This window comes from Coturnix japonica, chromosome Z (genome assembly GCF_001577835.2).
Source record: "Coturnix japonica isolate 7356 chromosome Z, Coturnix japonica 2.1, whole genome shotgun sequence".
Classification (NCBI taxonomy): domain Eukaryota; kingdom Metazoa; phylum Chordata; class Aves; order Galliformes; family Phasianidae; genus Coturnix; species Coturnix japonica.
In genome coordinates this window covers 15,479,095-15,495,946 of record NC_029547.1, presented here as the reverse complement: position 1 = coordinate 15,495,946, position 16,852 = coordinate 15,479,095, and the positions used below count along the sequence as shown (strand labels likewise).

Below are 16,852 nucleotides of genomic sequence, written 5' to 3'. Positions count from 1 at the left end.
TTGTCTGAACTTCCTCATTTCCTAGAATAGGCTAAAGGCAAGTTTCTAAGGTCAAGCAATACCATTCATACTTCATATAAGTATTTTAAGAATCATCCAGATTTAAAGGGAAACACATACATACATATTACACTACATTTTTGATCTTGCAAATTCCCAGGAAGAGCCCAAGACTATCGAGGATACACCAGATATCCTATTCCTCGAGGAAACACAACAGGACAGAAATGACAGAAAAATAACTGATTTTTTATTAGTACAACAACTACCTAACTTTCCATGTTAAAGCACAGTTTTAATGATCAGACTGGTACCTCTAATCCAACTGTACATTGTTGTCTTCAAATATAAAAGAGAAAAGAATACTCTCAGTGTCCCCACTGTTTTGTTTTAATACGAGAGTTGAGTCTGGGATTGAATACTTATAAGCAAAGACATGTTGCATACTAAAGATATATATCTGAAGTTTATCAAGTCAGAAAAAACTAATGCATTAGGATGCTAAATCCCTTCAAATCCCTTTTTTGCTTAACTGTGAATGAGACAGAGGATCATTTCTTAGTATTTCCTACTTCACTCATTTCACTTTTTTTTTTTTTTTTGCATACCTTAAAGTTGAACATGATATTAAGAGATCACACACTACATTAAAACATTGCAGCAGCTTTGTTTGAAGTTGTAATTTAATTACAAGTACTTTCCTGCAGCGTACAACATGTTAATGCCTACATAATTATTTTTACTTTCAAATCATACAAAAAAGATTTGCAAAAGGGTAGCTTTTACATACTGTTACATTTCTTCCTGCATTACCTATTTAAAGTCCATGTTTTAAGTGATCTTCACATAAAAATAGAGGTAGCTACGTGGAAATACTATGTTTTGTATGAGGTCTCAATACACTGCATACTACAAAGATGTTTGTTCTGTCAGTACAGATGGACTTATTTCAAGACTTACCTGATAGTAAGTTATTATCCCCAATATAAAAATGTTTTCTACACAAGTAAAACTATTCCTATTTAGCCTTTGTCACCATGGACAGTTGCTACATCATTATGCAAACATGATAAATGCATTTTATTAAGCAAATATTTGAGTTCCACTCAAGTACACTTAGCATAATAAAAATAAAACAGCAATCTATGTCATAATTTAATTCTTTGCTGAATTTATTGTGGGAATTTAAACAGTGCCTTAAACTGGATTAAGGAGAAGTCAAATAATCAAAACACTGGATTTTAAGTTTGGTACATTTCTGTGCTGTCCAAGAAACAGCTTATTTTAAAAATAAGAAAAATCTAATAAGCTCCAGCATCTTAAATATGTTTAAATATGTTTGAAAGTGCCTTTTTCAGCATCACAAATATGTTGATTAAGGAAGCATTACTAAATTTTAAAACAGTAAATATGTTTAAATATCTAAGTGAACAAAAACTGAAAGACTGCAGTCCAGATTCTGTTAACAGTCTAGATATGCAAAGTGTTTTGACTGTACAGAACTGGATCATGTTTAAAAAGGCAACAACTGGAAAAGATGGAGAATCTAATACCTGCTGCAAAATTAAGCACTGCAGGTATATACTTCCTTGTCAGGTTTGAAGATCACTTGGTAGGTTCCTGAAATCCCAGTTTTATTCTACATAATCTAAGCGGGCACTACAAAAAAGCTGAACTGTATTTTAAAGAAGAGTGAATTTCCTATACTCCTCATTCACAGCATCCATACAATCCACAAAAGCAATAGTTCAACACTTTACAGAAATTTAACATGATATTATGACCAGAATCCCAAATCATGTAAGCATTTATTTGCATCTGTTCACATCTGGTTGCATTTTTACTTTATATTTTGATGAAATAAATAGCTATTTTTGTTCATACTGGCCAAAGGACAGCTTTAATGATAAGAAAGAATAAATCTTGGCACAGTAATTTTTAGTGAATTTCTATGATAGAAGTATAGATAGAAGAAAAAAAAAAAAAAAAAACACTTAAAGATAACAAAAAGTAATTACCTCCTTCTTCCAACAGCTCTATGTTAACCTTAGAAAGCCTATTTTCATTCATATGCATTGCCTCATAGGAGATTTAGTTTGATGGGCTGATGTGCCCATCCTTTCATAAGGACCTACATCTCTCAATCAACTACATCTCCTAGGAGTCAATGCTGTCTTCTGCAGATGTCAGCTGCATCATTATAGTAAGAAACACTTCCAAATCTTGTTTTCTGTGACTACAGTTTTGTAATTATTGTGAGCTGAACAGAAATTAGTATTTAGCTTTGATATGATTCCCTGGCTTTGGCCTGCAGGGCATCACAAGTCTTCTTAGCATCTCCCAACAGCATGGCAGTATTGGGTTTGTAGAAGATTGGATTGTCCACAGCTGCATATCCAACACCCAAAGATCTCTTCATTACGATGACCTGCATATAAGGAGATCATGTTTGACATAGCAAAAACCATCCATCACACTCCCCTCAAAACCAGGAAAGAAAACCAATATACTTGATGCAATGATGTTTCCTGCTTATCCAGAGTACTACTCTGGATTAATTCATATATTGTCTTAAGTAAAGTTCTAAAGCTTTAGCCCATGAAATATCGAATCAGTAAATGGCTGCACCTTCAGGAAAGACAATGAGCTCTATCAACATGTACAGTTTAGGTCTCAAATTTCAACACATATGGATAAAACATAATCTATGTTTCTGACAGTGAGTACTTGACTCTCAAGAATACGTGAGGTCAGATGATGCTGGGCAAAACAGGTGAAGTACCTGCCAGATCCATCTAAACAGACTAAGTTGTCTATTCAACACAGACATTCATATTTATGTATCTGCAGCTCAATACTAAAGGTGCCTATCAAAATTCCTGTAAACTTAACAGAAATGCTTCAAGGCTGCAGATGTGAGCAGAACATCCTTCGTTCCAGTCACATCTGTGGGCAGAAGTACACTCATTGGTCTTTCTGACTGAAGTCAGGTAGTCTCACTAAAGCACTCACTGATCACCATAAAATCATGAACACCATCACAACTGCAGAAAACTGACATTTGTTGGACAAAACCAACAAAAACTGAAGAAAAAATTAATACGGAAATCAGAACAGTAAAAAAAAAAAAAAAAATCTCATTAGCTTCTCCTATAAACAGTTGCTTGGTTTTTTTTTTAAATGAGTCCATAGGCAAGAATGTGCTGACACAACATTGTTCAATCTCACCTGTTTGGACTTCCAGACCTCAAGAACTGGCATTCCAGCTATGATCGAGTTTGGATCTTCCTGAGCTGCTGAATTAACAGTATCATTCGCACCAATTACAAGAACCAAGTCAGTGTCTGCAGCCAGAAAAAGAAAACAAAAGTGAATAATATTACCTGAAACTTGAACACTGAGGCTGATGTACAGCCCGAGAAACTGTATGACTGGACTGGTTTTGTTCCTAAAATGCTTGTACAATGTAAAAACAAAATCAAATCAAAATCTGCAAGAACACATGCAATCTACTAGAAACTTATAGCTTGCATACTAACCTGGGAAGTCTTCATTGATCTCATCCATTTCCAGAACAATATCGTAGGGAACACCAGCTTCTGCTAGGAGTACATTCAGCTGACCAGGCATACGGCCAGCCACAGGGTGAATGCCAAATCTAAAAGAAAGCCCAGATCCATTAATAAGAATCGGCCATTCGGCTTTATATAGTGAAATTATCACCTGCAACCTCAAAGGCCAATGAAAAGTTTAAGCATATGTGAATCAGTAGAAGGAAATGGTTAAACATTTCATCTCCCAGTTGATCAGGGAACTGAGTGGGTGGGAAAAGGAACAAGGCCAATTGATTTGACTCTTCACCTAGACAGCAGCTGCTCCTTTTCAGGAAGCTTAGAGGTATGACTGACACAATAGCTCAGCAAAGAAAAAAATTAGACTGAATTTCCAGTAAAACTGAAGAGACTAGGAAAACATTTTTAATCTTTCCATCATAAGACTCTTAGAAATCCACCACAGCTGCAAGAACAGCGGCTTTGGAGAGCCTGCCACAATAGCAACAGCACACACATTTCTAAAGACAGCACAGAAGGAACCAGCAGCCACAAATATCAGGAAACATTACTGCAGGATGGAACAACAATTTAAGCCTTTCACCCAGCAGTAGCTTATAAAAAAAAACAAACTTGGTGGATTTTCTTCAACTACTTTTAAAATAACAGTTCTACTTTATCATTTTTTTCTGGCTACAGCCACCAGCCCAAGCCACATCTCACACAGCAAGCACTTGCATTCACCTTGCAAGTGGTAACATGTTTAAAACCTCACAACTGACATCTTTCATTCTTTATGAATAAGCCTGTCTGGGGCATTACAAACCCTCACATTAATATGCTTCACAGGTCCCTCACATCACTGAGAAGTGAATGTACTGCAAAGTGAACAGGCCACAATTCAGGCACTCTTCATGAAAGGGCTAGAAGACTGCACAGCCCTCCTGAAACAAAAGCACTGGAAACAGTAAACTCATGGATTTCTGAAGAAAAATTTCTGAACGGAAATCTAAGAGAGTCAGGAATGCAATAATGCAGACAGAATTCTTCAGAAAGGAATGAGAGACTGATAAATCAGCTTCCCATGTCTGAAGGATTGCCACATATTTCTGTTTTCAGCTTTACTGTGATTGAGGTGGATAATACATGACTGATGGACCACAAGTCACAGTACAGATACATCCTTAAAAGGACAACTGGGCACTCCATCACAACATTAACACAATGCAAAGATGAGATCATTAGAAATCCATAAACAAAATTAAGGACATATAATTAATCCACAAAACACTTCATATACTGCAATTTTAAGCAGTCAAAAAGTATAACAGCTAGCTTAATAGGAATGCTTTATTTAAAGACAGAGAATAGTCTGTATTCAGCTGGTAAACATTTTGAATCCTGATGCAAAGGACAATACCTAGAATCAGGAAAAGGAGAGCAAATACTGGATAAGACACCCACAATTAAAGCTTTGCACCAATCACTCAGGAATATAAACCACATGTAGTACTGCAGCCAGCCCTACTCTAAAAAAAATTCAACCACTTGCAATACAGTAGAACTCTTATTCTGAAGTACACTCTGAAAGAAAAAAGAAAAAGAAAAAAAAGAAAAAAAGAAAAAATAAAACTATCACTTCTTTGGCAGTGAAAAGTAATTTTCCAACAAAATTCTCTTTTGTTTCTAATAAAATGATTTGAGCTTCTTTGTGAAGAAAACTGCTTTGGCAATACACTAAACAAAATACTCGTGAGGTTTCTATTAAGTACTATATACATATACAATCTTATTTCAAAGCCTGGAAAGCCAAAATTTAAGCTGCCAAGAGAATGAATTTCACCTTTGACTTCACCATTCCTGGCAAGAGGCAGAGGGAAAAAAAAAAAACAAAAAAAAAAACAGAATGGGACAAATGATCTTCGTTCAGGAAGTTATGGCATGAACAATCAGCAGCTAAAGACTTCTGACAGACCCTGCTTAAAACCACACACTGTGTATTCACAAAGTTTGAGAAAGCCACTCTCACAAATGCTTTCTGGTCAAATACTGAAATGACTCCCAGAAGCCTATGCTGAAGGCCTGCTAACCGAGTATGACAGTAACCTGCCAGTGCCTCTTGACACTGGACACACAAGCATGTCAAAAAGATTCATCAGAAATATATCTTATGAAATTATAAAACCCTAAAATGAGGATAAGAAATACACACGCAGAGGAATAAAATTAGCCAGTCCAATCATAAGTAGAATTTAGGGAAGGATGGAAAAGAGAGATCTAAAACCCCTAATGTGTTGCAGAACATCTAACAAAAGCTGCATATCTTGCTTCTGACTCACAGGAGCAGCAGTTCTTCAAAGCTACATGGTTTATGGCAAAAATCATTTTGTCACATATGCTTTTTTGGATGTTGAAAATATGAACCTCATTGTATTTAAAAATTCAAAACATGAATGACTTTATAGAAGAGGCACACTGCACAGAAAAAAATTATAAAGTGAAAAATCACTGAATTTCTTTGGTCGGTTTTTATTATCAGTGACACAACTTCCTTTGCTATTTTTTCTTTTAATCAAGAAGAAATCTTATATTCTTGACTTTCCGTTTACCTGACATTAAGTTTTCAGTCTAGATTTACCTTACCCAGAACAAAGACACAAAATCCTGTTGTGTCTGACTTAAAACACTATTCTGGTAGGTCACTGAATCACAGATCCACCATAAATTTTCAGTCTCAGCCCTGACTCAGAGGTTTACTTACCACTCCCACTGTCAGATATACTGAGGATAGCACACATGTATACCACTGATCGACTTCACACATAGCAGTATGGGTACCAAACAAGGATACACAGCCTCTTTTCATCCCCTTTGAGTATTCATAAAGACAACACATCACATTGAAAACAAGTACGTACTATGAACCTTTTAACATTTTCTTTCCCTTAAAAAACTAAAACGTCTCTAAAACAAGCATGGCGTATCTAGAATCACAGAATCATAGAATCACTCACCTGGGAACAGACCTTAAAGATCATCAAATCCAACCACAACCTGACCATACTACCCTAACAACCCTCCACTAAATCGTGTCCCTGAGTACCACGTCCACACAGATTTTAAACACATCCAGGGATGGTGACTCAACCACCTCCATGGGGACCCTATTCCAGTGCTTAACTACCCTTTCTGTTATGAAGTTTTTCCTGATATCCAACCTAAACCTCCACTGGTGAAGCTTGTGGCCATTTCCCCTCATCCTGTCACCTTCCACCAGAGAGAAAAGACCAACCCCACTCTCTCTGCCATCACCTTTCTGGTATTGGAAGAGCATGATAAGGTTTCCCCTCAGCCTTCTCTTCCCCAGGCTAAACAGCCCCAGTTCCTTCAGTCTCTCCTCATAGAGTTGATTCTCCAAGCCCTTCACAAGCCTTGTTGCCCTTCTCTGGACCTGCCCCAGCACCTCAGTGTCCTTTCTGTACTGAGGTGCCCAAAAGCACTGTACTCGAGCTGCTGAGTACAGGGGCAGAATTACTTCCCTAGTAATTCTCACCACACCATTCCTGAAAAAGCCCTCCCTAGAACAGAAACTACTGTAAAATCAAAATCAAAACTATTGCACTAAAATTACTGAAAAGCCTCAAGATGGAAATACTATTTTCTATAGCAAAAGTGCCCAGGTAGTATTATTGTACTCAATACTGTAAGAGCAAATGTGTACCTAAACCAACATGGAAGCGTTTCAGGATCGCTTTAACTACGAGAAGTCAGAATTCCTGTCATTACCATTCAGGTATTCCAGAGTTTGAATCTTGATATGTGTTATCTTCAGTGCAGCACAGTTTTTAAATATCACGATATGATTCTCCCATCACACATCGCAGACGACTATGCAGATTCCTAGCATCAAAGTACACTACTAGCTCAAGTAAGGCATACATGCCTCAGCTATGGGATGTCCCCAGAAGCAGTACTTGAGAATGGACGAAGCTCAGAGGCTCTGCTGGAGCCAGGTTTGCTAAACAGAATTGTACTGTATTTAGTATAAGTGAAGTATTAGTATTAGTATAAGTGAAGGCTAGTATTGGCTTTGTATTTTCAGCCACTACAGCGAGTTTAACAAAGCAAGGGCAAAATCAAAATATATGGCATGCCAAGAACCCAACAGCAGGAAATACTGAACGTATCTCCAAAAAGCATCACAAACTGATGCAGTAAAGTGACTTCCTTCAAGCTGAGCTGATCCATTGGCGTACCTACAATATACTTACAGAAGCATGCAGCTACAGCTGCAGATCATACAGCAAGGTTTGGTGGTTCTCTCTAGCTACACAGATACATTACTTGTGATAACAGATGCACTAGACAGACTTTGTTTGTCCCTCCATCAGCAGTATTAATAATTCAGAACCTGCCTGATTAATACGTCTACGATACAGGCTGAGAACTGACACATAACCTACCGAGTGTCTTCCTAATAATACTACATCTGCTTCCAAGAAACCTGAGTCAATGCTCATTGTTCTTGAATTGCCACTCAGCACAGTGGCAGCAGTTTCTATTTCATGTATACCTGAGTTATGCAATATGTGAAGTCTGTTTAAGACAGCATCTTTACTGCTCAGTCTTTACAACTCCACCAGGTTTTCTTGCAGAGGAATAAAAGAACGGTAACTTGAAATTACATAATTTGAGCTTATCAGCTGAATGTTACAAATAGAAATGTATAAGCAGTACTCATGCACATTTTACTCAAACATACAGCACCATTGAGAAAAAACATATATCTGACTAGAGACCAGCCATAGAGGTAAAAATAAAAATTCAAAAATGCAGATTCAACACTAAATCCATCCGACACATTTTTAAATAAATAAGAAACCCATAAGTGTTTCCATGTGTTTTTCTTTAAAAAAATCAGATTCTCCAGCATCACAGGACAGAAACTGAAGCCCTCCAAAACATCTACTTATAAAAATAATGTTAAGAAGGAAGAAAAGAAAAAAACAGCATTTTAACAGCTAATCTGAAAGGGTATTAAAGAAGTCATCGGTATTTCCCAGTAACTATTAAAGTTAAAATGAAAATATACATATACATATGTATTTATGTATATATATATACATATATACATATCTATCTTAATTATAAGTTAGTCTTAGAAAGACCACACAAAACATAGTTTTAGGAGTTCCTTCACCCTAAGATTTGATTTCTTTTCAGAAGCTCTGTATTCAGGAAATCAAAATAAATTCATAGAAAAATTCTTAGGCATGCAACGCTGAGGAAAAAACTAAACTTTTTAGAATGTATGCAATTTAAGTGTAACATTAAAAAAATTAAATATTCTACATATAATTTTTTTCTAGAATATAATTTAAGTACTAATGAATTATTAAGAATGCTATATAAAAAAGCAGAATTTCACAAGCAGGAACCTTTACAAGTAGCATGTAGTCAAAGAAATATACCACAGTGGGAGCCTTCCACAATTTACTCAGTTGCAGTTTTGTGGAAACAGAACTAGCTATAGAACAAGCATTTTTTCTACAAGTCCAATGAATTTAGCCTGCAAAAAGTTTTGTTGTTTTGCCCAAGCAAGGAAAAGCTACACTGAAGGCTCACCAATTTTCAATGTGATCCTATGTATTAATGCGTTAAAGATGTGATCTACTGCAGGATCATCTCAAGTAAGTGATTATATCAGCTATGCAATGCAATGACTGGAACCATCTGAGTTTCTAAACTCTCCTGTATTTCTAAATTGAAATCCCAGTCATAGAAGTCTTTGCATCATATTATATAATCTGCACTCTTCACTACGTACGTTATGGCCATATGCATAGTAAATGAAAACAACAGTGTGTCTAAACCAATTGTGAGCCATGATGCAAAAAAAGACCATATGACAGATGCAGTTTTTCTTGGCACAGTATGGGCATTGCAAATTGATGACAATCGTATGTCCATGCTGGCACCTTTCCACAGCGGATATGTGAGAGTGTCACTACATCTGGATGGTGAGTGTAGTGGGGTCCTGAGGCGCTTCAACCCCATTGCAACCAGAGGGACAGCAGCTGCACTTAATGAACACCGTGGGAGCTCCGCAAAGTGATGAAAGGCCTAAATTACCACAGACTGTAAATACAGATTTATTTCATTAAAATACTAGGTAACCACTACAGTGATCCCTTCCTGAAAGTGACTCATTTCAAGTATAAGCTGGTAAATTCAAGAATTCATTCATGCTTCTCTCTTGCAAGGCCAACATGAGAAGGCAAAAATCAACAATCTCCTGTATCATCAAGATTATTTAAGAGGGAAAAGAAAAAAAGAAAAGAAAAGGGAAGGGGAAGGGGAAGGGGAAAGAAAAGGGGAAGGGGAAGGGGAAAGGGAAGGGGAAGGGGAAGGGGACAAGGGGAAGGGAAGGGGGAAGGGGTGGAAAAGAAAAGAAAAGAAAAGAAAAGAAAAAGAAAAAGAAAAAGAAAAAGAAAAAGAAAAAGAAAAAGAAAAAGAAAAAGAAAAAGAAAAGAAAGCTTGCCCACACAGAAGCTCAGAAAGGAAAGCCAAAAGCACACAACACCATCATTGTGCTAGCCAAAATGGTTTTTCTAGGCTCTGTGTACAGCTAGCAGGTCTTGTCTAACTGAATGTAATCTGGACACAGTTTTTGCTAAACCTAGAAACATAAATAATTAAAATAACTCCTGTAAGAAGACAGATCAATATGCACCCTCATTTCTCATGAATGCATGTGCAAATACCTCTTTAAAGCCATGTTACATGCAGAATTGCAACACTAGATAAACACCTACAGAGTTGTTGCTGAACTCTATAACAACTTTGTTCTTATTTGCACAATACATGCTGTAAAATACTGTGATGACCTATATAAATGTTTTCAAAGAGCTTGTAAAAACAGAAGAAAAAAAAATCAAAACAACAAAAAAATCATTATTTACTAAAGTACCGATTCCAAAGGCGTCACCAGTTAATAAATTAACACATGCAAATCAGAGAATGAGTTTTTCTAGCCAGCATGCATCCAAATATATTCTTTCAAATTAAATCTGAGTTTTAATTAATTTAAACATATTAAATTACTATAATTAGAAAATATTTTACCAAACACTTAGCAAGGGAGGCATAATACTAACCTTTCCATATTTTCAGTACCTCTAGGATGCATGGCAATTTGAAGAAGCAAAGAGCTTGAGACCAATACCTGCACCTAAGAATTCTCTCTGCTTTTTGGAGCCACATACCAGCAGAATAAATCCACAGCAAAAGTCACAGCCACTCCAAAAAAACATCCACGCAACAATCAAAGAAGACTAATAACTCTTGTTTGCTAAAGCAAAAACTTAAAGAAGCACAGTAAAACTAAGTCTGAGATGCTTATGGATCTGGGATATCTGTCATGACACAAAGGCTGAGCAAGATTGGATTCCTTAGCGTGGAAAAGAGAATGCTCAGGGGAGGCATCACTTTAACACAGTGATTCTGTGAAGAATCACATTACATTAAAATCATGATAGATGTTTACAGACCTTTCTGTCTCCACTGCCTTCTAAACAAATTAGGCTGTAGAAATCTCAGATGTGAGATTAGACACCACAGCCCTAATGCTTGGAGAAAATAAAGGGAAATCAAGCACTATATCCTTCCTTTGGAAGTTCTGCTGCAAAAGTAAAATCACCTGAATTGATCATTGAGGATTCTGGAGGAACGTTAACAAGCTAAGTATCTAATTTTAACAGGCAGATTGTTTGCAACACATCTTACTCCAAACACAGGTGCCACTCTCAACCATCTGCACAGCACTTCTCATCAGTAATCACTGAACATCATTAGCTATTCCACAGCACAGAAAACTGCCAGTAGAAGACAGGAGAGCAGAGGCAAGGTAGACTGGATTTTTTATTTTTAATCCAGGATGGAGTCTACATAAACATTCTAATAGGAATTGATTTATTTTATTTTACATCCATGTTATTTACTATTGCTGCTTTGTAGTAGGAAGCATTGCTTCCATTAATGTAAATAAGTTATCCCAGGAAATAAAGCCCTACGTTCTTGGTGCAAAGGCTGCTCACTACCTGATACACTTTTCCACTTTACATGAGTCTGGCTGAAGAAAACATTTTCTCCATATTGCAAAAGGTCTATATTTCCTGCCAATGATCCCTTACCATCCCCACTACAGCCCTTCAGCTAATCCCCAGCAGTGTAACAAACAGAGGAGATAACTTCCTAAGGGAATTCACTCAGAGACCAGCTTAAGAATGATAGATTAAAAGAAAAAATAAACCAAAGTATACACTTGCACATCATCTTAAGGGAATGAAAAAAGCTGTAATAGTTTTCACCAAGAAAAGTACTTACCTAACATTTTTCCCTTGTTCTCTCAACATCTTCACTAGATCAGCTATGGGATACTGAGCTTTTGCTGCACACAAACCATAGCCTGAAAGAATTCCAAAGTTTTAAGCTAATTTGTTATTTCAGCATAGACAGAAAATTATAGTAAGTATACTAAATATATTTCCCACACAAAAACTATCATATTTCTTATATGATATTGTAATTAAAATTTTATATATAACATGTATGAATATACATATCTATATTATATACCCATGTGTGTAATATATATGTAGTATATATATAAAATACATATACACTCTTGAGGAGTTTTTCAGTCTGATCACTGCAATTTACCTCTTCTTTATAGGGTACTGACCAATAACAGTACAACAGTTAGGCCAGTCAAGATATAAAATAACTTGCTTCAGCTTCGCAGAAATCTGTTCCTTGCTCAAACAGAAAAAGAAGCATTTATTTCTAGCACTCTTCTCATTCCAGTGCTAAAATATAATTTAACACTATAGCTGTGACCATTCAGCTGAAGAAAGTATGTATCAAACTCACCTGACATCCCTGACATCTCTGAACAGGAAAAGTAACACTGAATCATATGAGCCTATGGCCAACATAGGAGTTAGATGGAACTCAGGGATTTGTCTACTTTAATTCCAGTATTTACTGGATACCGACATAGATCTGGTGTTTGTTTTCAGGTTTTTCAGCAATTGCAATACAGAATCAAGCAAGTAAAGCATAAGAAATACCCTCAGTAACTTAAGTGATAGACAATTATTTTCAAGACAGCAGTTTCCTGTTTTGTTTTAAGGTATTTGTTTTAACAATACACCTTCTGCTATGAATCAAGAATGTCCTACCTGGAGTAATAATAATGCTATTTGCTTCTTTTATCATTTCAATTGCATTGTCCACATTAATTTCTGTGTGGGTTCCAGTGATTTCCATAGGCTTTCCACCAGCTGTTGATGTGGTGCCATAGCCCCCTAGAATCACATTTGCAAGGGAACGATTCATAGCCTGAAAGACAAGGGGTTTTTGCTCAGCTAAAGATGAAATCCAAAGAAAAAACAGAGTAGACTTTCACAAAGGAAATGTCTGGAAATATTAAAGCTTTCCTGATATTAGTCATTACACGCTGGTTTTGCCTGCTGACAACTCAAAACTTCTTAGAATAGGGTCCTTAAAACAGGCACCCTGATTAAAACAACAGCAGCCAAACATCCATTTCTAACATGTAATACTACGAAGACAATGACAGATAATCAGCATTTCACCAAGGCAGATAACAGAACAACACATGAAAAAAAGCTTCAGCAAATATTGGTCTCATTCTGTTCTTAAAGTTGAGAGATATAAAAGGATAATATATTAAAGACAGAAATTTCATACACACATATATAAAGGTTCCTCAAAAAGTAATGCCTCCTATTTCTATGGAAAATACAACAGATCCCAAAAACAAAATAGTAGAATTTCAGAGAGGAAAAATCTCAGCTGCAAAATACTACGTTTCAAAACAGCAACTAGCACTAGCTACACGTTTTCACCAGGGACCAACTAGAGCCTGTAGGCCACACTCATAAAAATATGAACCAGGGGAGGTGACCCAGGGTTTCACAGCTGTTATAATAGCACTGTTGCCAGGAAAATGTTGACCATGTGTCAGTCCATGTTTCAATAATCCAAACAGATGAGAGTCAGAAGGCACCAAATCCGGACTATACAGTCAGTGGATACAGTAGGACAGTCTGGCCAAGACTGTTAACATGTTTCACAGTCTTCAAAGCAGACTGAGCCTGGGGTTACCATCATGCATAGGCTGCCTTCTTCTCTGGCCTGACTCTAGAAGAGTGAATCTTCAAGTTTGTCAGAGTCAACACTTCGTCCAGGATTCAGAAACTCCATTACCACCCCTTTCCTATCCCTCGATACAGGGCACATCACATCACTGCTGAATGCTGTGTCTTGAACTTTTTCTTCTACAGAGAATTTAAAAATTGCTACTCTATGAACTGTCTTTTTGACTCCAGCTCATAGCAGTGACCATGTCCATCACCAGTAATAATGGGATCTGGGAAACTGTCTCCTTCACATTCAATAGGGTCCTGACAAACTTGCACCCAGTATTCTTTCTTTTCCTGTGTGAGCATTCATGGGATCCACTTGGCATAATAAATGTGACATTCCAACACTACCACCATCACTTCCAACACACTGAAGCCAATACTCAGCACCACACACACAGTTCCCTGATCATAATGCACTGATTTATGAGGAGTTGATCAAGATGCTCTTCCTTACGTGGTGTGACAACTGTGCAGGGCCACCTGGAACATGGGTTCTTTCATGTCACTGTCTCCACCACTGAAACACACCACCCACCACCTCACTGTGCTTGCATACACTGTTTGGTTTACATCAACATTCAGCAAGTATCAATTAATGTCAAAGGAGCTATTTCTTCCATACAGAGGAATTCAGTAACACACCTCTGCTTCATATGCTCTTCCATGTCAAGCACCATTGTCTTAGACTGTCCCTCTGCTGCCATCTGGCACACAGAAACAAAATGTAAATGGAACACTGGTGAGAAGGTTCAGTTTCTATAGCCATACCAGCTACATCTGCCTCTCTGATGTTGTGGGCGAACATAACTAAATAGGAGGCATTACTTTCAGAGCTGTTCTCATATATACACTCACATTATTATTATTATTATTTAAGACTTTTTTCTAAGTTCTTAAGCAATTCAAGATGTAAGCACAGAATTCCATGTAAACCACATGACTTACAGGCAGTACAGAAGCAAAGCTCCTACAGGATCACAACAGAAAAGAACAAAGCTAAGTAGCCACACAAAACTAACCAAATGCTAACTCAAAACAAACTTTAAGGAACCAAAGGGGACCATTAACTTACTCACAGAGCACCAAGTGGAAACAACAGATCTTAAACTAGGAGCTTTAAGAGGAGAACACATCCTGAAAATTCATCTCTGGATACACAGCCAGTAAAAGACGCTGGCTAAATGCTTTCACTGGCATGTCTCCTCGTGAGTGCGGTCCCAAAGCAATATCTGGAAGTAGGCAAAACTTGTAATTGCAGTAAACAATAGTTTAGAAGCAAGAACGGAACAGGCATAAATTGCTTCTTTAATTAAACATGTGTGTCCTACACTTGCTGTGCTAGCTCATAAACCGCAGTAGAACTTAAGAACAGATCTAGAGAGACGCACATACGAGCAAGAGGAAAAACCTCACACAAAAGTATGCTTCCAAGTGTCCATGCTCTACCAATAGATAAAATCATGCAACCTCACAGCTTTCTGTTACAGCCTAACAAGAAGCTCCACTCTCTGAAACTCACCATCCAGCAAATAAGCACAAAAAAGATTGTAGAACTACTTCTGTTTATCCTTACACATTATCACTGTTCCAGCTACTGCAAGGATGACACACAACTCAGCCCAAACACAGGCTTTGTGAAATCGGCATTTTCTACTGGCTGCAGTGGGCAGCAGTTCATATCCTCTAAAAGCACAATGCCTTTGATATGTATCACAATATTAAACCTTTAAACAGGAAAACAGACTAGGGTACCATAGCACTTACAACTGATAAGACTGTTTTAGACAGAAGAATACACTTCTCAGATGATGCACACTGAACTTACAAGAACCAAAACACTTTCAATTCTTATCTAAACTAAAAGGCTGCAGCAAGGCCAGGCCAATGTAAAGAAAACAAGGAAAAAAGGAAAAAAAAGAAAAAAAGGAAAAAAGAAAAAAGAAAATATGAAAAAATGAAAAAGATTCTAATAATATCTGAAGTCTGAGAAATCACATAAAGCACACGTGAAATCAACAGACTCTTGCCTGAACCACAGAAGGCTTCAAAGTGAGCCAAAACCTCATTAAGCAACAATTAACCAAAGCAGCAATGACCTACTCAGCACAGTGATAGTGTTTTTAAGTCTTCAACAGCCTTATTCACATTCTTTACCACCACAGATCACACACATATAGTAATAAAGTGCAGGCTTCAGCACTGCATTTATTCACATATAACAGAACTACCAGCAAAAAAAAGCTCTATGTACTGCATACACACAGGTAATACTGCTTGGAGCTTCCACACCAGGAAAAGCCAAGGCCTTGATCTCTGAGAACTACAAACTTCTTCCACAGCAAACTGCACCCACATAAAGAGCACAGCTGCAATACATAAGGATGCAGCATATGTAAAATTAGCAGTCTGTCCCTTGTCTTGCTGCTTCAACCCCAACTGATGGTTCCTCTCCTATCTGAAGCATATTCTCCATCCCTATGCATAATGATCCTAATAACTACAGCTGTAAACACCAACTATTCACCGCAAAAATAGGGAGAAAGGTTAATTGAAACAACTGTTGTGAAAAAAGGCATGTTGCATTAACACTTTAAAAAGTGGTCAAAATGCACAAAAAGAGTGAGGAGCAAAGCCCTTGCCTTCTTATTTGAGAATTGGGTTCTTTGTCTTTAACTCATCCTAAATATACACACAAAGGGGGGATGGACAAAAAAAATACTGATCAGTAAGATGTAAGTGCAAATATTTTAAAAGATTATGCAAATAGATGTTGGTGAGTTTTACCAACTCAGTTTTAAGAGATTATGTGGACACATTTCAAGTTAATAAGCTACAGTTGATTTTCCTTCGTTGTTTTTTGTTGTTTCCTTTTTCTTTTTTCTTTTTTTTTTTTTTTAAAAAAAAAGTAACTGGAGAAATTGTAAGAAGAAGCATTCATCCATTAAGACACTTCTGCAAATACCCTCTCATCTGCACTAGGAGAGTTTCACTACATTGCTTCATCAGCACAGGTTACAACAGCCTAAAGCAGATTTATTGGAACCACTGGAATTTTGAAACATTTTTTCC

General features: G+C 37.0%; 1 protein-coding gene across 4 annotated transcripts in view; it reads right to left on the bottom strand.

Moving 5' to 3' along the window:
• Positions 1-228: 228 nt before the first annotated feature.
• Positions 229-16,852, bottom strand: part of NNT (nicotinamide nucleotide transhydrogenase) — a 44,224-nt gene continuing 27,600 nt past the window's right edge. For all 4 annotated transcript variants that reach the window (XM_015848653.2, XM_015848654.2, XM_015848655.1 and 1 more), the window contains exons 18-22: positions 12,794-12,953; positions 11,937-12,018; positions 3,540-3,658; positions 3,229-3,344; positions 229-2,428 (exon numbers count right to left, since the gene is read on the bottom strand). In XM_015848653.2, coding sequence (XP_015704139.1) covers positions 2,279-2,428; positions 3,229-3,344; positions 3,540-3,658; positions 11,937-12,018; positions 12,794-12,953 — 627 coding nt within the window. In that variant the 3' untranslated portion in view covers positions 229-2,278. The remainder of the gene's footprint in view (positions 2,429-3,228; positions 3,345-3,539; positions 3,659-11,936; positions 12,019-12,793; positions 12,954-16,852) is intronic.